Below are 23,329 nucleotides of genomic sequence, written 5' to 3'. Positions count from 1 at the left end.
CGAATTTTAGTCCCTAGGACGCACCACAAAAGAAAGGACATGCTGAGGCTGCTGCCATGAAGGAACAGCGCGGTTTGTCTTGAAAATAAATGAGCAAGTGAACAGTAATCTAAGTGTAGACACAAAGTCCCAAGTTCTCAAGCTCAGTCCATGCATGTCTCGGGGCCCATCTGGGGATAGCTCTCCAGAACAGCTAACCCAGCGTCATTGGAAGATTGTACTACACCAGAAGAATGTATCTCAAGCCGTGAAAAACCTCGGAGGATAGGAGTGCTTAAATAGTCGGGAAAAGTAGTTTCTAAATTTGTCTTTCCTTTGGTTTATTTTTATTCACAAAATTTATTTTGAAATTTCAATCACCATCAAAGGAGAATACAAAAACCGTATGTTTGTCAAGAGACGGCTTAAGGTTTTGAAAAAAAAAAAAAACGTTAAGATTGACAATCACTCCACGGGATAGTGTCTCACACATCCTTAGCTGTGAACTGACAGCCCTAAAGCTGTCACAAACTGCAATTTCTTTTTTCTTTTTTACTTGCCTAAGAACTGTTATCCATGGGCAAATTAATTAGCCTTGGCTGAACTGGCTCCTCCACAGCTAGATGGACATTTCTCTTACCGGAAAGCATTTGGGAATCCCCAGTGAGGGGACAGCAATTAGCAAGTACAGCATGCTGGGGAAGTTCCCCCTCACTCCCAAACAGGACAATGGCTACCCATTCACTATGAATTCAGTGGGAAGTCTGAACTGGATGTACTCCAGTTTTCCAGTCTATACAATGAAGAAACTTCTGCCCATCTTAAGTCATTACCTTTGAAATGTACTTTTTGTCTTTTCAATATTGCTTCAAATATCATATTGCCTTAGAACTATAGGAGAATTTAAATATCTGGTAATCTAAGAATCCATGAAACATCTTTGGAATAATTCCTCCATTACTATTTTAAAACATCTCCTTAATAATGACTCAGAGTCCTCCTGAATCATCTATTCCCATTAAATAGTATGCTATTTTATGCTTTGATATTTATTAATACCTTTCTTCTAGCAGTTCAGAGATCTTTACAAACATCATCACACTCTTCTCAGAACTACCAAATAACAGCAAGTTTTATTTTTGTTGTTAAATATGGGAAAGAAAAGACAGATGAGAGCATCTCATGGCAGGAACAGAGCTAAACTTTGGGGGAAAGTTGCCCAGTTTTCCATCCCATGCATTTTTGTTATTCCCAAAGCCACAGTGAAATGATAACTAGAAGTGATTAAGACAATCCAAAATGTAATTGACTTATGTATCATTTAACATTTAAGTTAGGAATGGAGAAACATGGAGCCAAATATTCAATCTTCTTCCTATGTTGTATTAACAAATACACAGAGTACATATATACATATATAGTCATACTCAATGTGTGTGTGTATATATAGGTATATATATACAAATATATATACATATATATATATACACACATATATATACATATATATATACTCAAGCAAATTTTTGTGGTTACTAAGAAGTTTTTATGAGTCTAAGAAGTATGAAGTCCTTGAATATTATGTCAACCCACTGAATCACTAATGCTATTCACCTTTGGACAGATTATCTCACAGGTTTGGCAAGGATTAAAAAAAAAGCTACCAGTACAAATGGTAACAAAGTATAACCATCTCCATAGTTAAACATGTTAAGCTTTCCTCTATAAAAGTACTCTGTAGTTATGAATTTGTATGGGATCAATCCACTGTGTAATACAACTCAGTCAACGTTGAAATGGGCATACTTGAAATAAACATGAGGCAATAAAGTGTATTGAGTAAGAGTCTGAACGCTGGGTTCAAGTCCTCTTTACCACTGTACGGTCTTTGCAAACTTACTTCACCTCTCTGTGCCTGTTCTACATCTGTAAACTGAGGAGAGTAATAATACCTACATCTGAGGTTTGTTGGGAGAATTCAATGAGTTAATGCACGTGAAGAGCTTGGGGTAGTGCCTGGAACCAGCACTGTTTCCTTGCACGTGTTGAACGTTAGATTATTGCTGTGTGCCTGGTACTGCGGAAGCTGCAGGTGGTTTAGTGGGGACCCAATAGGCATGGTCTCTGCTCCCACAGGGCTACATTCAAGCAGGAGAGACAAACAGGAACTCTCTCCTTTGCAGCTAGGATTCTGTTCTTGAGTAAGTTTGAGTAGTGAGATACACTCAGACGAGACTTAAAAGTTAGATGTGAGACAGAGATCAGCTTTCTGCACCTTCTGGCTGTTTTTATGTTGAGGCAAAACCCCCAAGACTTGAAGTTTTCAGCACCAGCATTCCAGCATCCATTTACTAGGTTCCTGGATATCAAGACAGTCAGTTGTTGGAGGTCAACGAAAGCAGTGGCCCTTTCTTGGGTCCAGCTTCCTGATTCCTGGGTCAGAGGCAAGAGGTGCAGCCTCCAAGGTGGCAGCTGCCCAGATAGGCCAGTTCAGTCCTGCCCTGGAGTCATTCCTGGGGAGCCTAGTCTAGAGCCTGCTCGTCCACCCCTCCTCCCAATGTTAAAAACACCTCATTCCTTTCATTGTGTTCTTGCAGCTTATGATGTCAGAGTACTGCAGAGTGAGGCATCAGGGAAGCCGAGAGTGGCTCAGGAAGGAAGTCGATAGGGCACAAATCTGCTGAGCTGTTCTGGAAGGCAAGGACTGCAAACCATTCTCCTGCCTGAGTGACAAGGATGCTGGGGGTCAAACAGGAATGAAGCAGAGTCACTGAACACCAAGAGATCTGTCTAAAACAGAGAGACACAACGGAGACTGATAACTCACTAAAAAATGGACAAGGCCAGGAGGTATCACAGGGATGCAACGTCATGTAAAGGGGGATTTGTAGGTGGCGCTTACTGTGTGCAGCACATTTGTAAGACTTCGGTGAGAAATATAGATTCCAACAGAAGGCAGATGGGAACTTCACCAGATAAAATCAAGGCTGGAAGAAGAGTTAGGAAAAAAAAAAAAAAGACTTATCCTGGGGATTTTTCTTTTTATAACCATTTAAAGCAGTTAAAACTGTAAAATTAATCATCTTTGTTTACAAAGAATCATTTGAAGAATATGTGTTTTCTCTATTAATCTTTTATACTGTAAAAGCAATCTGTGCCATTGTAGCAGATGACATAATCCAAAAAAAGCAGATGGTCCAAAAGTTTCTTCCTACACCTCCCAATTTCTACTCCACTTAGGGTAACCAGTTTAACTGCCTGAGTCGTATATCACTCTCTAACCTTATCCATACTTACAAAAACAGAGCTAGTTGGCTTTTGGGGTGGTTGTTTTTTTTTTTAACACGAATTCTAACACATTACCAGACCATTGCTTGATTCACTTTACAGTATATTAACAATATCTGGCCAGGTCAATTGGTAAAGATCTAATTCAGTCTTTTAACAGCTAAATCCATAGAATAGATAACCCTACTACAGAACCATTTGTCCCCTTATTGATGAACATGTAAATTGATCTAAGCTTTTCTCTCAACCAATAGCACTGAAATAAACGTCCTTACACGTGTATATTTAATCATAGAATGCTTTTATTTCCAAAGGGAGATTTCCAGTGCTGGGACCACTGGATCAAAGATATTTCTTATTTCAGTATATATTGCATACTTTTTTAATTGTAAGGTATTTACTTATTTATTTTTAAAGATTGTATTATTTATTTCTCAGAGAGAGAGGGAGAGTACAATTAGGGAGAGAAGCAGGCAAAGGGAGAAGTAGACTCCCGGATGAGCAAGGAGCCTGGCATGAGGCTTGATCCCAGGACCCCAGAATTATGACCAGAGCCGGAGGCAGATGCTTAACCAAATGAGCCCCCCAGGCATTGCTATATTGTGTACTTCTTGTCCAACAGGTTGTAACAATTTAAACCTCCATCAGGAACGTATTGAGGACATCCGTCTCCCTCATTGTCATCAGGCACCAGATCCCACTCCATGTCAGCTGCTGAAGACAGGGCATATCTAAGTATCCTTGTACTGTTTGGATCAGTAATTTGGCCTCCAATATTGTACATTTTCATTAACTCCATTCTTGGTTACTGAACCATTTTCTTCTCTTGCTCATTTCATTTTCCTTCTCTAGATTGCAAAGGTGAGAGCACCTGTAAGCAACCAAATTCTTAGCAGTTCTAAGTGTGTTATCTCTCACAGATATAGTTATCCTTAAAGGCAACCACACAAGTAGAAATTAAAAGATGCCTGTGAACATAGAATCCACATCTGATACCTTGCCCGATTCTCATAGTCTCTGAACACACAGGCTTCTTTGTATAGCCCTAACAAAACCTAGAGTACATGTGGGGTGAAGAACACAGATTTGGACATCAGACTGATTGGAATTCAGACTCCATCACTGTGCAATTAAACACTATAGCCTTGTCTATAGAATGGCAACAATACATCCTATATTTAATATTGTCTCTGAGTACTAGTAATAGTACTGAGTACTAATAGTACTAATGGTAGTACTGAGTTCTAATAGTCTCTGAGTACTGATAATCTGTATAAAGTGCTTAGCATAGTGTTTGGCATTTATTGATTATTATATGATTGTTCACAAAATTTGACATCTCCTTTGAAATATAAACCATAGAAATGTAAATTGTTGAACATTTAAACCCATAGCCAAATGCCTCGTTTGCCCAGTGACCAAACTGTTTATATGCATCTAATACTAGTTAATGTTAATAAAAACATTTTAATTCATAAATAAATAAACCCACAGCCAAATGTTATCTTCTTAATGAAAAACTTGAAATTTAAACTGGAAATAATTTTTTCTTTTCCTTTTTTCCAGGTGTTGGTTGATGGCTTCTTTGGGGCCAAGTTCTGTGCTGTAGGCTCGGGCAGACACAAAGAAGACTAATACTTAACTTCAGCCTTGAAGAAGTTAACAGTCTAAAACTTAAAAAAATTAAAAACTTAAATTTAAAAACTTAAACAAGTTAGACTTAAACAAGTCTAAAACTTTAAAACTTCAGCATAATCCAAGTGACGTGTTTTAAGAGAAGGAACTGAAAGGAATTATGGAAGAATTGTAACAGGAATGATTAAGTCCTGGAGAGTCGGGAAGTGCTTTGCAGATACCTGGCCATTTCAAGATCGTGGCATCTTTTTACGTCCAGGTGCATATAAAGATACACACACACATACACACACACACCTTTCCAAGATTTTCTACTAAAACATTAATTTTTTCTTTTTTTTTAAGATTTTATGTATTTATTTGAGAAAGAGAGAGAAAGCACGAGCAGTGGGGCGGGGAGCAGAGGGAGAGGGAGAAGCAGACTCCCCACTGAGCAGGGATCCGACATGAGGCTTGATCCCAAGCCCTAGGATCATGACCTGAGCCGAAGGCTGACGTTTAACCCACATTGTTTAACCCAGGTTGAGCCCCCCAGGCGCCCCAACGTTTGTTTTTTCTGAAAGCTGTTTTTTTGTTTTGGGGTAGATACCTACAGCAGAAAATTATTCGGTCTTCAAAAGGAAATTGTGATCACATGCTACAATACGAATGAATCTGGAAGGCATTTTTTGCTAAGTGAAAACAAACACAAGAGAACCAATACAGGGCGATTCTGCTTCTGTGAAGTCCCATTTCGTTAAGTGGTAAAAATCACAAAGAAAGTAGGATGGTGGTGGCCAGGGGCTGGGGGAGGGCGGAATGGGGAGTCCGTGCTCAATGAGCACAGCGTTTCCACTCGGGAAGATGAAAAATTTCTGTGGATGGATGGTGGTGACTGCTGAAAAACAGGGCTGATGTGCTTAATGTCCCTGAACTAGACCCTTAAAAATGGTTCAAATGGCAAATTTAATGGGAGGTATATTTTACTACAATGAAATAAAAGAATAAAAACATTTCTGTTTAGCACAGATGGTTGCTCATTGCATTCCATCACCGTGTTCTTGCTGTCTCCTTGCATTTCAATAGCTTTTCTGACCTTACTTGTCATGGGCATTTTAAGCACTAGCTCAGGGATCAGAGAGCTCTGGCTTCCTCAAATCTGGGCTCAATTTCTGTATCAACCATTTACATGGGGATAACAAAGCCATTTACCTCACAGGACTGCAGTGAAACTAAATGAGATAATACTTGTAAATACCTGAACACAATATCTGACACATGTAAGTGCTCAATAAATTTTACAATTACGGGACGCCTGGGTGATTCAGTCAGTTAAGCGTCCGCCTTTGGCTCGGGTCATGGTCCCAGAGTCCTGGGATCGAGGCTGTGTCAGGCTCCCTGCTCAGGAGGGAATCTGCTTCTCCCTCTTCTTCTCCCTCTGCTCCTCGCCTACTCAGTTTCTCTCCCACGCACTCACTGTCTCAAATAAATAAATAAACTCTTTAATAAAAAAATAAATTTTACCATTACTGCTCCCTCCTTCATAATTGCTTATTCGTAGGCAGGCATGAATGTCCATTTTTGGCTCCTTTCTTTTAACTTATATAGCTTGGGATAACTAGGATCGTACATTTACATGAAGAAAATAATGAATTGAGCAGTTGAATTGTCCCCTTGCAAACTCAATGAACAATCTGACAAATACATTCCCCCCCTCCAAAATTCTCTTGAGGCATCCCATTGAGCTTCCTGCTGGTACTGTCACATAAGTCTGGATTATATTAAGTAAGTTCCTAATCAATATATTACAAAATAGAAATATTAATCTATTTGGGGATCCCTTCTCTGGTTGCAGAGGTTAAGGAAAACCAGCAGTTTAAACCCAGGGGCCGAAGGGAGGATGGGGACCCAGTGATTAAATAGACACCCAACCTGAGACCTTGTAGGTCGCCGGTCAGGAATCTGGAAGGTTCATTATCAAGGCGACTACGATGTGTTCACTCAGTGCAACTGCTGCTAGTGTGAGGTGGAGCGGGGGTGGCAGGCACGGAGAAAACAGTTCATCCAAGTCAGCCCAGAGGTGTCCCTGGACTTCACAGATTCATTCATTTAGACAGTGTGAGCCAAGAAATATGTCAGTCAAGCAGACAGTAGGATGTCTGTAGGGGAACTGTTCCATGCTGTAAATATCCTAGTGGTTTACTCAGGAGCCTTTGTCAGTTTGCAACATGTTTGAAAGAAGTTGAAGCCAAATATGTAGATTTCATTTCGTTTAGCTGTAATTACATGGCCGAGGAAACTTGTTGAAGAAATTCATTGAGCTCCTTCCTTACCTTGAGCGCTCTATTCAGAATTAAAGGTAGTTCACATGATTTTACTTTCTTCCTGGTGTGGTGAAAATGCTAGAACCCTTGGAAAAACATGCACAATGCCTAATTTCTTTTCACATTCTATTTCTCTCCTCCTGTCTCCCTTTACATGACCAACCCACTGATGCTGGCATATGCTGGCAAAGAATAAATCACATAAATATCAGAGCTCTGATTCCATTGTCATTTATGGCCAGTTTCACTTTGGGGGTTTCTTAAATCTCCCCACAATTGCAGTCTGTGGTTAGCAACAAGAGTCAGCATTAGAACTGGCCCACCGGGCTGCCCTCTGTCCTGTTTCCTCACCAAGGGATGGTGATTTGACACAATTCGGACAAATAAATTCAGCACAAAGCTACTGGGATAGAATTTATCCTATTTTTAATCTGGTTTAAAATCAAGTGAAACTAAATGACAGATTTCGAAAATTGTAAAGCCAAAGAATGGAAATGAAGTCGAAATTCAGATGCAAGCCATGGATTTTAACATGTATGAATTGTTCTTGATGTTTCTATAGTGACACAAAGTACAATCCAGATAATGTGTGTTATATCACACATCAATCTTACCAGAGTGATTCAGTTTCAGAAGAAATACATTAAACTGAAATTAGGCTGTGCTCACCAAGAAGATGTAGTAACCATGCCATTATGGAAAGGAGTCTATCAGTTCCAGGACTGTTTGGCAATGTGGTAAACAACGCTTGGTCCTCAATTGTACATTTGCTTTTACAAAACCATTGTTCACTGCTGTATCTTCAGCATCTGGAACAGGGCCTGGGATCCAGAAGGTACTCAATCTACATTTATTGCTTTCTAATTTTTACTTAATTTTACTTAATTAATTTTACTTAATTAAAAATTACTTAAGTAATTATTAATAATTACTTAATAATTTTAGACTTACAGAAAAGTTGCAAAAAGAGTTCAGAGAGTTCCACTTACGCCTTGCTCTCCCCCAGCTTCCCCTAAAGTTAGTATCTTACAGAACCCTAGAACAATTACCCAAAATGGGAAAACGATATTGATTCAATATTGTTAACTAGCCCATAGACCTTAGAATTTCTCCAGTTTCCCCACTAATGTCCTCTGACTTGTCCGATACAATTCAGATCCCCAGCTTGCATTTAGTTGTGCTCCCTCCCTCGTCTGGGACAGTTTCTCAGTCTTTTTGTCTTTCATGACCTTGATATTTTTGAAGGGCATTGGCCAGTTATATTACAATGACCCACAATTGGGGTTTGTCTGATGTTTTCTCCCAGTTGGATGGAGCTTCTGCATTTTTATCAAGGATACCACAGCAGTGATGTCTGGTTCTTCTCAATGCATTCTGTCAGATGTGCACAACGCCAATTTATTTCTGGTTTTGATAGCTTTGCTCACGTGGTTAAGGTGTTGTCTGCCAGGTTCCTTCCTGTAAAGTTACTATCTTGTTACGAGACGCTTTGAGACGCTGCAGATGCCGTTTTCTAATCAAACTCTCACTCACTCATTAGTGTCCGTCAACGATTCTTACCTGGAGCAAGTGATGATCTGTTTCTGTCTTTCCTTCTACATTTATTCATTGGAATCTACCATAAGGAACAGCTGTCCCTTCTCCATCATGCCTTTGTTTCTTCATCTATTTATGTAAGAATGGGCCCCAGAAGCTTATTTTATTCTAACCCACTATTACCATTCTTTATGTTGTTGCTCACCTTCTCCCACATTTGGCCATTGGGAGCTCCTTCAGATTGGCTCCTGTGTCTTTCAACATACCATCAACATTTTCTAAGCACTTCTTTGCTTCATAGTATTCCAAGATGTTTCAGGATCACGCTATACTTTCCTTGCTGAGTCCCTGAGAATCCTGAAATCCTCTGTTGGATGATGGTAGTTAGAAACCAAGATTGGCCCCTAGATGTGCTCATTTTATTGGAGTGTCATTGTCTCCACGCCCTTTAATGGGCAGAGCTATGAAATCCATATACTTAAATATACAGGCATGTGTATTTTGTTCCTATCGATCTATCTCTCTATCATCTATCTTTTTTTTTTTAAAGATCTTATTTGTTTATTTGACAGACAGAGATCACAAGTAGGCAGAGAGGCAGGCAGAGAGAGAGGGGGAAGCAGACTTCCTGCTGAGCAGAGAGCCCAATGCAGGGCTCGATCCCAGGACCCTGGGCTGTGACCTGAGCTGAAGGCAGAGGCTTTAACCCACTGAGCCACCAAGGCACCCATCTATCTACTATCTTCAAAACAATGAGTTCATACGGATACCTTTCATTCCAATCTAACATCACAGAGTTCATTCTAGCCTTCTTCTCCCTTATTTGCAACTTCATTCTCATGGGATAGTAGGAGAACTTACTCTCATTACCCACAATAAATGTACTTATTTGCTCAATCCTACAATGCACATAGAGTAATCTCAGAATTGCTAACCCATACCTCACAGATTTACTGACCAGAGGTGGATATTTGTGACAGTTCATTTTGCCTTTTACTTTACAGTTACAGTCAAAATACTGATTTTTCAAGGTTACTTACCTAAGTGCTTTCCTTTCCCACTCCCTTCACTATGGTTATACTGTTCACTTGGAATACAATTAAATTCATTTTTTACTGTTTGTATTCCATTTTGCTCCTCCTCTTTGCTTTATTTATTTATTTGGGGGCATATGTGAAACATTGATATGGTTCTTAGAGTCAAAACCATTCTTTTTCCCTCCTTGGATAATGAACAGATGCATGTATACTTTCTTAGATCACCCTCATTTTTACTTGAAGGGTTACATATTATATTCTTTTTTGTACTTTGCTGTTTTCCACTTAACATATCCTGGAAATTACTCCATATTGGGTTCATAGAGGGCTTCCTCACTCTTTTTTTATAGCTGAATAGTACTCCAAATAGTTCTGAAGAGATATTTTGCAATAAGCAACCAAGGCTTCAGTGAATAATCATTCATACGTATACAGATAGGTAGCTACAGATATATAGATAGGGTATAGATATATTATATATATATATATATATATATATATATATATATATTTATATATATCTATATCTGTATCTATCTATCTATACCAGAAACCAAGGAGGCATGCCAGGCACTGTTTCTCTCTTTGTGGGATGCAAAAGCGAGAATTCATCTTTTAATTTGGAGAAGGCATCTCAGCACACATCTGATCACTGGATCCCTGACATGTTTCCTGAATGGCAGGTCCCTGAATTTCCACCATCCTGCCAAGGATACTGCGGTACTCTAGCTTCTGCTGTCCTCCTCGATTGTGTGATGTCATCAAGTAATGTGTCACTGTTACACAGGAGGTCCAGACGGTTACTATTTTCTTCATACTATGTGATAACAAAAGATGGAAAATTTCAAAACACCTTGGAGCAAAACAGTAAGTGATTGTTGTTGTCTCTTCCACCCGAAGACCAATTGTTTCTTTTCAGAATGGAAAAGAACATATTTGCCAAATCACTGGCCCCATAATATGTACCTGAAGCCTTATTAATCTGCTTTAGCAACCATATGGCTCTGTCCAGCAATTGCAAAGGAACTACAGCTTGGTTTAGCTTGTGACGTTCTACCATCCATTTTCTGCAAGTGCCAGAACGGCTATTCAAATAAAGATGTGATAGGAGGGGCCACTACCCTGTATCCTTTCAAGCTTTAAACAGAGGCATGAGCCTCTGTGATGCGATATTGCAATGATTTACTATTCTGACCTACCTGGGAAATGGGGGCAGTTTTAAAGACTCATTCCTAGTCTTTCCCACTAGGATAGCTCTTACCCCACAAGTCAAGGACCCCAAACTGCCAGGGTTTTTTCACACATTAACACATTTTGTTTTGTCTTTTGTCAAGGGATAGCAAACTCCATTGTGGAATTAAATATACCCTAGTTCAGATAGACTTTTTGGACATCTATTACCTAACTTACAGTGAGATTGGTAAACATTATCTGGTTACAGTTCCTAAAAATTTAATAAACAATATGATTTTAGACTTCTGCTGTAGCCCAATGATCTACTTGGAAGAGATGTAGTAAGTGTATTGCTAGGGCGGCACTTAAACACTAAGATCTTGTCCATACTCGCCATGGCTCGTGAAGTCAAGGGGACCCAACTCTGCACTTCACCTCAGCCCCATTCACCAGTGGTTGTCCCAGGTGACCTCTTCCTCCACTTCCCACACCTTCTGCACATCGTCTCCCCTGAGCCCTCCCTTGTCTCCTTGCCTGGTAACCAGATTCTGACTTTTACAACCACTGATCACCATCACCCCTATGGTTGAGGCAACTTCCATGGTCCCCTTCTGGTTTCTTGGGTCTCATTCTCAGTGCTCATTTTTAGCTATGTAGTCACGTCTGCTGCCTGCACAAAAGAGACCTCTACTCTCAGCCCTTGACCTTTAAGGAACTCCAACTCCCTATTGCCTTGCTGTTCAGCTCAAGTCCTTTTCCTCCCAGAGAGGGGCCATTTGGACATATTTCACTTGGATTGTGGGAAAGGCATCTCCTCTCATCCAAGAGGAGAGACGAGGGTTATCAAGAGCTCATATTTGAGCAAGTCAGTAAAGGATAGAAGAATCCTAAGAATTAAAAATCAGTTTATTGATTTTAATTAAAAACAGGCATTTTCAGTTTCACAAGCACCTCTAAACAGACTTCCCACAAGACAGCCTACGGGCTCTGAATATTCCCTGCATCGAAAGCAGTTTATCTATTGGCTGTGGATAGAGTTCATTACTGACATGTGAACCTATCTTCCTGCTTTCAACTTAAATACCAGTGATAAACATGTGTAGTATCTGACCTTCACATAATAAATCTCAGAGTGTGTGTGTGTGTGTGTGTGTGTGTGTGTGTTTTAAACCACAAATAGAAAACAATCAGTACATGGATGGGTCCTAAGGAGAATGAGGGAAGGCAGTTGGTATCTAACCGATACAGCCACCAAATTTATTTTAGCATTTTTCTCTCAATAAACATACATGAAACTTGCAATCGCAAATGAAGTAGGATTATAATTTGGATTTATAAATCCTTTTTTTAAAAACCTCAGGTGCCAAAGCAGAGATATTTGAAAGTAAGCATCTTTATCCTATGAGCAATTTCAAACTCACAGAAAGAGATCAAAATTATTAGGGAAATGAACATAGGGAGATTTAAGAAAGAACATTAATGCTGAATTGTTACACTGTTGCAGTTCTAGCCATTTCGCTGTTTCTGATCGCATGATAACACACTGTAGTCTTGCCAGTGTTAACTGGCCTGATTTAAGGGAAATCTTCTTTAAAGCCTTCCCTGGGAGGCTAGCCTCATTTGCCATTTCTAAACTAAGAATCATTGCAAACTGGTGAATTTCTTCTGTATCTTCCTAATGTCTGTGAAAGATACTGATCTGTGAGTCATTACACTTGCATTTAGCTTTGCCTTTCAAACACCGAGGTTTTGTGGCCTTCCTGGGGCATGGGAGGGAGAAGCAGTCCTTTCCACCTTCCTCAGATTGCACTAGTGAGGTGGCTCTTAGAGGCCAGAGACCCTTCAGGGGCATTTAGGGAAAACCAGCAATGAAGACCTGCAGAACTGTTCTGTGGGGGGACGGCCATGCCCTTCTCTGCTCCTCCCCAAGCCAGATTGCCCTCTTATTTGAAATCACCATCTTTTTTTTTTTTTGTAATTTATTTGACAGACAGAGATCACAAGTAGGCAGAGAGGCAGGCAGAGAGAGAGGGGGAAGCAGGCTCCCTGCTGAGCAGGGGCTCCATCCCAGGATCCTGGGATCATGACCTGAGCCAAAGGCAGAGGCTTTAACCCACTGAACCACTCAGGCGCCCCCTGAAATCACCATCTTAACTTAAGAGATGACTCTCAACTTGTATGAGTAAAAGTAACACACTTCTAATCTATATATAATAGAATGATCACGTTTTCCTTCAGGGCTCACGATTCGCCTTTCTTCATTTCAATCACTGCTTGTCTTTACCACCCTTAACTTCATGTTTATCATTTTCTAACATTGGCCCTTTCATTTTCAAATAAATCATCTTTTTTTTTTCCACTCTGGAATTTGAAATCCTGATTTTCCTAAACCTTGAAGCTACAGCCGTGGGCTTTCTCTGGCTCCCTGCTATCTGGATCCCAATATTTGTCATTGTTGCAATGGGTGACTATTGCAACTATTGTTGCAATAGGTGACAACCTTGGCTATTGAAGGATCTCCTGATTAAAGTGCCATTATTTAAAAAAAAATGTTTTTAAAGATTTTATTCATTTATTTATTTGAGAGAGAGAGAGAGAGAAAGAGAATGAGAGAGAGAACACAAGCAAGGGGAGGGGCAGAGGGAGAAGCAGACTCCCCTTCGATCAGGGAGCCTGATGTGGGACTCAATCCCAGGACCCTGATATCATGACCCAGGCTGAAGACAGACGCTTAATTGACTGAGCCTTCCAGGCACCAACCCCCTCACCAACTTTTTTTTTTTTTTTTTTTTTTTTTTTAGAGAGGGAGTGGTGGGTAGCTGAGTTGAGAGGTGGGAAACATCAGTGTCTTGGTGATATTCGTCGAAACTCCACATATCCCTGAAACACTTTGTCCCCTTAGAATTTCCAGTCTCAAGATCCAACACATTCTCCATTTTTGCTGGACCAGGTTTGTGTTGGGTCTCTGTCCCTTGCCACCAAAACACAATTATACTGCCTTCCTTACGGCTTCTTCGACCACTTAGGCACTTCATCCTCAAGCAGAAGATCTTAGAGGATTTTGTCTCTAAGACTATGGGTAACACAAAGCCAGGAAGGCCCAGAATGCTCAACCTGAACACAAAGCCTCAGGTGAAGTTCCACAGTTGAAGCCTTGGCCAGAAGCATCCTTGACCTTGAGCCATATGTTTGCTGCCTCTTATTTCAGTCCTCCTAGATTCTGTTTTAGCAGCTGGGTTCTCCCAAAACATTTCATTAACTGCTTTTTCTTTTCACTGTCTATGTAAGCAGCAAAAACAAACAAACAAAAACAAGAATAGAATGAAAGAAAAAATATCCATACACAGAGAGCTAACAATACTTTATTCAATTTTTACAGAAAACAGGAATCATTCTGTTTTTAGTATTTTGACCATTTTACTCTTATTTTATTTTATTTTTTGATTGGTGAATCTAGAAGAGGAAACCAATTTTCTCATTCTCACCTGCTCTTCCATTGACAGGAGAAGGAGGACCATCCTTACAATAAGTGAAGTTCAGAAATCTGGCCAGTCTATTAAGAGGCGTTTAACAGAGCGACCTCACACCTCTGCTCTAGAATTCAGTGGGCTGAATTCCAGCCTTTGTTTAATTAATTAAATAGGGAGGCCTTTAGCCTGAGGTGACTCAAACTATGTAAACAATCGAAAATCTAAGCCTATAAATGCCTCAAGGTTAAGAAATCAAAACCTAAGGACAGCCGATCTCAAACAGCCCATTAGGCTTAAAGCTCTGGCCAATCAAATAATGTCCTTTCTTTGCTCACACACCTTGTCTACGCCAAGTCTTCCCCTGGCTCTTGTCCGCAGAACACGTAGCCATTTCCAGTTTGGCACTTCCCTGTTGGAATCAATTTTTACTCAAATAAACTCACAGGAATTTTAATATGCCTCAGTTTATCTGATAACACCCTGTAAACATGACTCAGCAACGAGCCTATTTTCTTATTCCTGTTAGAACCCATTAGGTTTCTGTGGAACCAATCTGAGAGAGTGCGAAGGAAGAATGCTTGGTCTAATAATGTGAAGTCCTAATTCCACTGGAAAAGAAGCAGCCTTGCAAATTATGGGGACAGGAAGAGGTTTCTGGGGAGGAAGTTCCTTGTGGGGTTAGGCAATTCAGTCACTGAGGTGGGATTATGTAGTGGAAACGTGTTTGTTCCAACAGTGATCTGGATTATCAGAAAAATAAGGGGCATGCTAGTGAGGATTCCTGCCAACGGGGACATCTCCAAGGAGACTGAACCTGCTCAAGCCTAGCCTCTTGTATGGAACCTGGACAGCAAAGATCCCCCTTCTGTCCCCATCGACAGGGGGAGGGGGGCAGGCCTCTCTCTAGCAGTGGTTTCCCAAACTGAGTAACTGAGTCTCAGGAAGGAAATGCTGTGGGAAGGGAACCCATCTGGGGATAAGACAACCCTACGGTGCACACAGGATGGGAGCTTGGGGGTGGGCTTGGGACTGAACTTGGACTATGGGGAGAGATTCCTGGACCCTGCCCACAACTACTGAAACCGATTTTACAAGTATGGAGGCCTAGAAACCTAATGTGTTGTTTTTTTTTTTAAGATTTTTTTATTTATCTAGGGCGCCTGGGTGGCTCAGTGGGGTTAAGCCTCTGCCTTCAGCTCAGGTCATGATCTCAGGGTCCTGGGATCAAGTCCTACATCAGGCTCTCTTGCTCAGCGGGGAGCCTGCTTCTCCCTCTCTCTCTGCCTACTTGTGATCTGTCTCTCTCTGTGTCAAATAAATAAATAAAATCTTTTAAAAAAAAGAGAGAGATTTATTTATTTATTTATTTATTTGACACAGAGAGAGAAAGAGAGCGTGAACATAAGCAGGAGGAGCGGCAGAAGGAGAGAAAAAAGCAGACTCCCCACTGAGCAGGGAGCCTGACGTGGGGCTGGATCCCAGGACCCTGGGATCATGACCTGAGCCGAAGGCAAGACTGAGCCGCCCAGGGGTCCCAAGACACCTAATGTTTAACAATTTTGTAAAAATTACCCACTCGCATTCGATCAAAGTGAAACATTTCTTTATTGATATATTACTATTTATATACTGAAGTCTGATTTTTGGTTACTATGATGTTTCCTCTCTCTTCTTTCTTCATCAATACTTCTATTGGTATCCCTACACTTACTGTACACTGACAATACAGTTACTGTACTAATTATACATTTTACTATCTGATAGAGCAAATATCTCTTCATTACTTCTTAAAACTTTTTCCTATCTTTGCATTTTTAAGTATTTTGTCAGATTCTCCCAATGATCTCAATGAGATATTGGTTGGGATCACATTAAGTCTACTCAAGCAGAAAGACTCAACATTTTTCAATCTTTCTTTCCAATGTGGAAAGTAGACTGTGTCTCACTTTATTCAGATCTATTTTTTTTTAAGATTTTATTTATTTATTTGACAAAGAGATCACAAGTAGGCAGAGAGTCAGGCAGAGAGAGAGGGGAAAGCAGGCTCTCTGCTCAGCAAGGATGCTGAGGCAGATGTGGGGCTCGATCCCAGGACCCTGAGATCATGGCCTGAGCCGAAGACAGCGGCTTAATCCACTGAGCCACCCAGGCACCTCTATTCAGATCTATTTGTATATGTCTCAAAATGTTTTACGTTAGTCTTAAAAATCCTTACTGTTGCTAGGACTATTGCTACGTGTTCTATTTTTTTGTCACTGTTGTAAATGGAGACCTTTTTCCATAATGATTCTTAATCACTTATCAGTGAATCAAAAGAAAACTATTGTTTTTTTTGCAGATAACTTAGAATACTGCCACTTTGAGTTTTGGTTTGGTTTTGTTTGGTGTTTTGTTTTTTGTTTCATTTTGGTTTTAAGAGAGAGAACATGCGTGCAGGGGGAGAGGGGCAAAGAGGAAGAAAGAGAGAGAATCTTAAGCAGGCCCCACGCCACAACCCTGAGATCGTGACCTGAGTCGAAATCAAGAGTCAGACGCTCAACTGACTGAGCCACCCAGGTGCCCCTATTGAGTTTTCTTATCAAAGCAAACAGGTATTCTATTGATTCTGGCTAGGGCTCCCGTTAGATTATCATCATGCACAGCCAATCTGATTATCTGGAATCTTCTTTCTCATTAGACATGCTTCTTATTTTTCCTTCATGTTCAATCTTAGAGGTGATGACAATTGCTTGGTTCATTTTTTCTAAGTGCATGATTCTTAACCAGCAAAACAGAATGCCTATACTCAAGCTTTGTGCCAGAAAACATAACTTTGACCTGGTTACTGTTTAACCATTATCCAAACAGTCCAAAGAAATGGTGCTTAGGGTGGGTAGTCTGAAGGACATGAATCAATTCTCTGCTAGTTTAGATTTTAATCCCTGGATGGAATTAGATTGTCAGAGAGCCCCACATTTGCTCTGCATTGTGTTGGCCCTACAGAATTGCCTTTGCAAAGCTGTGCTTTGCCTTCCTCCCTTGATTTACATCAGGAATGGCTTAAAATCACCTGAAAAATCTATCATGACTGTTTTCAGGGGTTTTCTTTAGGTCATCGTCCATGTCATCACTTAGTAACCTCAACATAAAGAAAGACCTATGATTAAAAAAAAAAACCACCTACAATACTACAGTCCCAGAAATAGCTGTTGGTGTAACTCACTAATATTAGATTTTGGGGTCCCTTGTCCTCCAAATTACACAGTCTAAAGTGGTGTGGGGCTAGGTTGTCCAAATGGGGCTCTGGTGCCGGAGGGGTTGGGTTAATTCTTAAATGTCTAAGCAGATAAAGTTATATTAAAACCAGCCTGTTCAATATGGAAAACAAGAACACGGCAGAGTGAAAAAAATCAGAGGAAGGTCTCTCTACAGAGGAAAAGAATAGGTATATGGATCATTAATAGAAGTCCATTTATATGAAAATCAAAAGCTACATACTTGTACACCCTGAATCACAAATCCTCTCATTGAAGAGTGGCTTATGATCGTAGCTTTGGTTTTTATGAGAGATTATTACTAGAAATAGCTATATGAGAATTGTTTCTGAATTTCTCATAAAAAATACTGTCAAGAACCTCATCCAGAAGTGTCCAGATGAAAATTTCCATTCAAGAATTTAGTTACGAGAAAAAGAAAAAAAAAAAGAATTTAGTTACGAGAAATCATGGGCTCGTTTTTCCAATTCCAGCGTTTTCTTCTCTTAGGGTAATGACATCTGGTTATTATGGGGTTTCCCCTTCTCTCACACCACCACTCCCATCCCCTGCCCCATCCAGACTGCTGAGAAACTCAGAACAAAATGTCCCATTGAAACAGAGTGATTATATGAACCTCAGTTGACATCTTACTCATTTTCACGAATTTGTTAGCCTTATCGTTAATACTTCACGTAGGTCATCCCAAATGTTTTTAGACGAAAGTCCAGGTAGGCATGGCATTTTGTTTCTATTCTTAGGTGGTTATTTTTCGTGGCTCAGACGAGGTCTACCATTGAGCTAGAGCACACAGTAGGAGTTCCTGGTGCAGCACCCCTCCTGCGGTTAACTGAGGCATTGCAACTCAGCTGCATAAAAGTGGTCAGCCCAGTTTCTCACCACCAATGGGAGGCAGTGCCATGGAGCCTCTAAGATTAGACTGGTTTCTTGAGGGAATGCAAGCCCAGATCGCCCAGTTTTACAGTTTTTCAAGAAAAGCTGGAATTCAAGGTTTTAAAGGGAATCCTGTTTTTTGAAATGTTGACAACTAGTTCAAATTCTTTAAAAGACTGGACCAGCAGAAGACAGGATGATGGCTGATGAGGAATAGGGGGAGAAATGAAGAGTTGTTGCTCATTGGGTACAAGTTTCAGTTCTCTGGAATGGCTAAGTCTTAGAGATTTGCTGTACAAGAGTTGGTCTGTCATTGACAACACAGTATTGTGTGTTTAAAATGTTAAGAGATCAGAGTGAAGTGAAGAGCACCAGTGAAGTGCTCTTACCACTGCCACCACCACCACAATGACAAAAGAGAGGACATACAAGGAAACTCTGGAGATGAGGGGTATGTTTGTTACCTTGACTATGGTAATGATGGGTGTATGCATATGTCCAAATTCATCAAACTGCATACATTAGACACATGCTGTTATACATGCGTGTATCACATATACATTGTTTTTTAAACACAAAAGCTCTGGACCAAGCCACCATCTGTGACCCAGACCTAGGCCTTTGGGATCTGAGATGTCTGGGAGCAGGTTTCAGAAACCCCATTACCAGAAGACAAAGTAGGAACTCTGTCATCAGGGAGCTGATGTCATAATGGCATTGAAGATCACCCTGACTTTGACCTGAATCATAAAGCTCTTGCTCTGAGAAATCAGAAGCTGGGAGCCCTGTATCGGATTTTGTGGGCATGATTAGTAGAAAGAGGACTGCACTTGAGATCTGGGAACACAGCCTTGATCTCGGCTCTGCCACCAAGGAATTCCATGTGGGCTTGGTGAGCCCATGGGATTTCCTGAGGCCACCAGAGCACTCCCTGCACTTAGAGGAGGTTAGGTAGGTTATGTGAATCTTTCCAATTCTTTATTTCCCGAAGCATCTTATCAGAAACCCCAAATGAGAAAAGTCTCCACCCATCTATAAATCCTATGCTTTTACAGAATTGTCTAAACGTCCAATGTTGCCACTAACACCAAGTGAACTGAATTTTCAAGGGCGAGTTCCAAAAAAGATCAGGATCAAAAAAATAGGAGACAGGTGCGCTCCCAATCTCCACCAAAGGAAATTCTAATATCACACTTTTCTACCAAGGAGAACATGGTCACAAGACGCTTTAGTGCTTTACTGATTTTTGAGAAGGTGGGGTTAATACTTGATCACTTATGGAGCAGACACTTTATGTCTCATCTCTTTTGGTAAATAAATTAAAAAAAAAACACAGACTATAACCAGCTGACTGTTAACAGTGCTTTCAGAGTCCACAATTACTTTAATTCTTCAATGCTTGCTTCGAGTTTTTCCTTAACGGCACCACAAAATTCTCCCACCTTTTCTTCGTTTTTATAAAACTGGAAGGTTGGGATGCAAATGATCTCCAGGTCCCTCAGCAGCTCCTCACACTCATCAGCGTCCACTTCCAGGAACACCACATCCTCATACTTCAAGGACAGGGACCGGAAAAGGGGCTTGATGGTCCTGCAAGGCCCACACCAGGTGGCCGAGAAGTCCACGGCTACCAATCTCTCCCCGGCCTCCTTGAGTGCCAACTCAAATTCCTCCTTGCTCAGGATCGCTTTCACCAGGTCCACCTCCAGGAGTTCCATTGTCTGTGACAGCTCCAAGACATTGCCTTCTGTGGGCTGGATGACTTCTTGTGAGGACTTGGGAATGTCATCCTCCTTGGACAGGATGGTTTCTTTTGAGGACTTGAGGAGGTCACCCTCCTTGGGGTGGATGGTGTTTTCTGAGGACTTGATGTCAACCTGTCTGGGCAGGATGCTTTCCTCTAAGGACATGAGGATGTGTCCCTCCTTGGGGTGGATGGTATCTTCTGACGACTTGGTGTCACTATCCCTAAGCAGGATGCTTTCATCTGAGGACTTGGAAGTGTGGCTGTGCTTGGACAGGATGGATTTTGCTAAGATCTTGGGGCTGTTGACCTGCTTAGACTGGGAATTTCTTGCTGACAACTTGGGGGCATTGGCCCCCTTGGGCAGAATGGATTTTGCTAAGAACTTGTGGCTACTGGCCTGCTTAGGCAGGATGGATTTTGCTGGGGAAATGGTGTCACCCTTCTTGGGTGGGATGTGTTGTTCTGAAGAAGTAGACATGCCATCCTCCTTTGGCAGGATGATTTTTTCTGAGGAATTGGGGATGTCATCTTGCTTGGGTGGGATATTTTTTTCTGAAGAATGGAGGGTGTCAGCCTGCTTGGGTGGGATGGGTTTAGCTGAAAAATTGGGGGTGTCAGACTTCTTGAGTGGGATGGTTTTTGCTGGGGAATTGAGGCTATCAGTCTGTTTGTATGGGGTGGTTTTAGTTGGGGAATTGGGTGTATTGCCCTGCTTGGGTGGGGTGATTTTTGCTAAGAAACTGGAAGTTTCAACATGTTTGGGTGATATGGGTTTTGCTGAGGAATTGAAGATGTCCGTCTGCTTGAGTGGGATAATTTTTTCTGGGGAGTTGGGGTTATCAGCCTGCTTGGGTGGCATTGTTTCTGCTGACAAACTGGGGATGTCGGCCTGCTTGGGCAAGATGGGCTTTGCTGAAAAACTGGGGATGTCAACCTGCTTGGGCTGTATGGTTTTTGCTGAGAAATTGGAGATGTTACTTTCCTGTACAGGTGGGAATATGTCCTTGGGCTGTGGACCTTTGGGCTCCACTGCAGGCAAGATTTGTATGTTGTTGTCCTCGTGGGCCAAGGCCTCCTCCTGGATATGTGCTGGGTCCAAGAATTCTGGGACCATCGGAGTCACATGACTGGACAGACCCTGTAATAGTGGACTTTCTGAACAAAATAAATAAATAAATAAAAATACAGAAGACACACACACACACACACACAAATTCTTATCACATACTCCAGGGAAGATTCACGTCGTTCTTAGAGCTCACAAATGTAGTTTTATGAATGACGTATCAACTTGCATAATCACATTCAACAGAAGGCCAGGCAGTATGTGATTACACATATCTTTATATAAAGCTGTTTTTCTTTAAACACTACAACTTTTCTCTGCTTCAATCCTGTTGCCTCCTCCCTAAGCATGTGGGTGCCTAAAGTGACCCTCCTCCCTCCCACTCACCATTAGCATCACCTTGACTGGCTTCTTCTTGTTTCTCCAGACTCATTTCCGGTTCTTCCGGGGCTCCCGCTCTATCACTTTCCACTTCCAGTTCCTTGTCCATACCCACTCATACTTCACGCATGCCTCACAGTGAAGACGAGGTGGTACCCTTCAACTTCTTCCAACCTCACCAACCTACATCACACAACAAGGAAAAACTTACAGGCGGGTTGTGCTTACAACTGGTCTTCCCTAGTAGTTGAGAGTTTCATGACAGCCTTGGTTCTGGAGGCCGAGCTGGGTGTTGGCCTTGCCCGGTGCCTGCTGTGTGTTCACAGGCATTATTTCCTATAACACAGCAGACCACTGAGGTAAGTACCATTATGATCCTCACTTTACAAATAAGAAAGCTGAGCCTTGGGCAAGTTATGTAACTTGCTCAAGCTCACAAAGCCAGTAGACGGGCGGGTTCCAAGCCTGCCCTCTGCATACTACACTGAACTCTTCTGTTTGCCAAAGGATGGTAACTCGAACCCATCTTTCCTACAGCCTCCCTCTAGGATTCTTCAGCCCCAGCTTTCTTTCTGACGCATCACTCTAACCATCATAGTGTCTCCTCCTAATCATGTTACTCTCCTCTACAAAGTCCTGCCTGCCTGTCAGGTGTCCTATTGAGCTATTTGGAAGGGAGTAGATGATAACATGGAGAGATTCCCTGAGAAGAAGTGAAAACATCACACCTTTCATCCAAATAGATGGGAATCTGAGAGGACAGGTACCTGTGTCCTGGCCTCCGCTCTGCAAGAATGAAACCTCAGCATGGACCCAGGTTAGATGTGTTCAGAGGAAAGCTGACACCAGAGGAGTATTTGCCTGAGTTCCATTTTGGAGGCCAGGAAGAGCCCACATCCTTGTGAACTCCAAACCAACATGGCAGCTAGGGGCCTCCGGCAGAGGACATGACTGGGTTCTTGGGCCTGGGGCAGGCTCCTGGCCGCATAGCCTGCTATGTGCAAGCCAAGGATCTGGAAATCCTGCACAGCCTGGGGTGGGGCTGTGAGAGTCCTGGGAAGACCAGCTGACCTACAGAGACCTCAAGGAAGAAGAAAGAAGCCACCATGAAAGGGGATTTGGGACCAGAGGCAAGAACTGGAGTCGCAGGCTCAACCAGTGGGTTAGAACATGGCGGCCCACCTCCTCGATGGGACCAGTGGTCTTCAGCTGTCCTCAGTCTAGGGACCAGGCCAGACTAGCCACTTGACATGGGAAACCAGAGGCAGATGGCTGGGCCACAACCAGGCCCCATGACCTTGTGCACCCAAATATTATGGAGAAAGTGGAGGAATCGGAAAGACTGAGCTGCTACCAGAATGAGAAATAGTTCATCAGGCTGAAATTTCACAAATAGGCAGATTAAATCCCACCCCTCAACATTCCCCCACAAATTCCCTGGACCTAGGGCTCATGGAGAAAGTAGATCCACTGTAGAACAATTTTAAAGCCACATTCTATTTGCACACCTTCATAAAAGTGAGGGGATCCGTGACCCTGTTGTGCTTAAATCTGGGGGATCTAAGCTGTGTTTTAGATTTGGCAGAA

At 41.7% G+C, this 23,329-nt stretch overlaps 1 protein-coding gene across 3 annotated transcripts; it reads right to left on the bottom strand.

The window, feature by feature from the left end:
• Positions 1-18,222: 18,222 nt before the first annotated feature.
• Positions 18,223-22,364, bottom strand: TXNDC2 (thioredoxin domain containing 2). Of its 3 annotated transcripts, XM_047697399.1 has the most exons (3): positions 21,761-22,361; positions 21,230-21,450; positions 18,223-21,184 (listed from the first exon to the last, which is right to left on the bottom strand). In XM_047697399.1, the coding sequence occupies exons 1-3, from the start codon at positions 21,849-21,851 to the stop codon at positions 19,928-19,930; spliced, it is 1,569 nt and encodes a 522-aa protein (XP_047553355.1). In that variant the 5' UTR covers positions 21,852-22,361; the 3' UTR covers positions 18,223-19,927. The 3 variants fall into 3 exon arrangements, with proteins under 3 accessions (XP_047553355.1, XP_047553354.1, XP_047553356.1); XM_047697398.1 differs by having other exon boundaries at positions 18,223-21,450; positions 21,761-22,364; XM_047697400.1 differs by having other exon boundaries at positions 18,223-21,450; positions 21,954-22,347.
• Positions 22,365-23,329: the final 965 nt, after the last annotated feature.

Source organism: Lutra lutra, chromosome 12 (genome assembly GCF_902655055.1).
Source record: "Lutra lutra chromosome 12, mLutLut1.2, whole genome shotgun sequence".
In the NCBI taxonomy this organism is placed as follows: Eukaryota; Metazoa; Chordata; class Mammalia; order Carnivora; family Mustelidae; genus Lutra; species Lutra lutra.
The sequence above is the reverse complement of the archived record's forward strand: the minus strand, read 5'-3'. Positions and strand labels throughout refer to the sequence as shown.

Bases quoted from the DNA above. Each gene is read 5' to 3' on its own strand.
- TXNDC2 (XM_047697398.1), bottom strand. From the start codon at position 21,851: ATGGACAAGGAACTGGAAGTGGAAAGTGATAGAGCGGGAGCCCCGGAA. The intron at 21,451-21,760 runs GTGATGCTAATG...TATTTTGTTCAG, and splicing joins ACAAGAAGAAGCCAGTCAAG to AAAGTCCACTATTACAGGGT.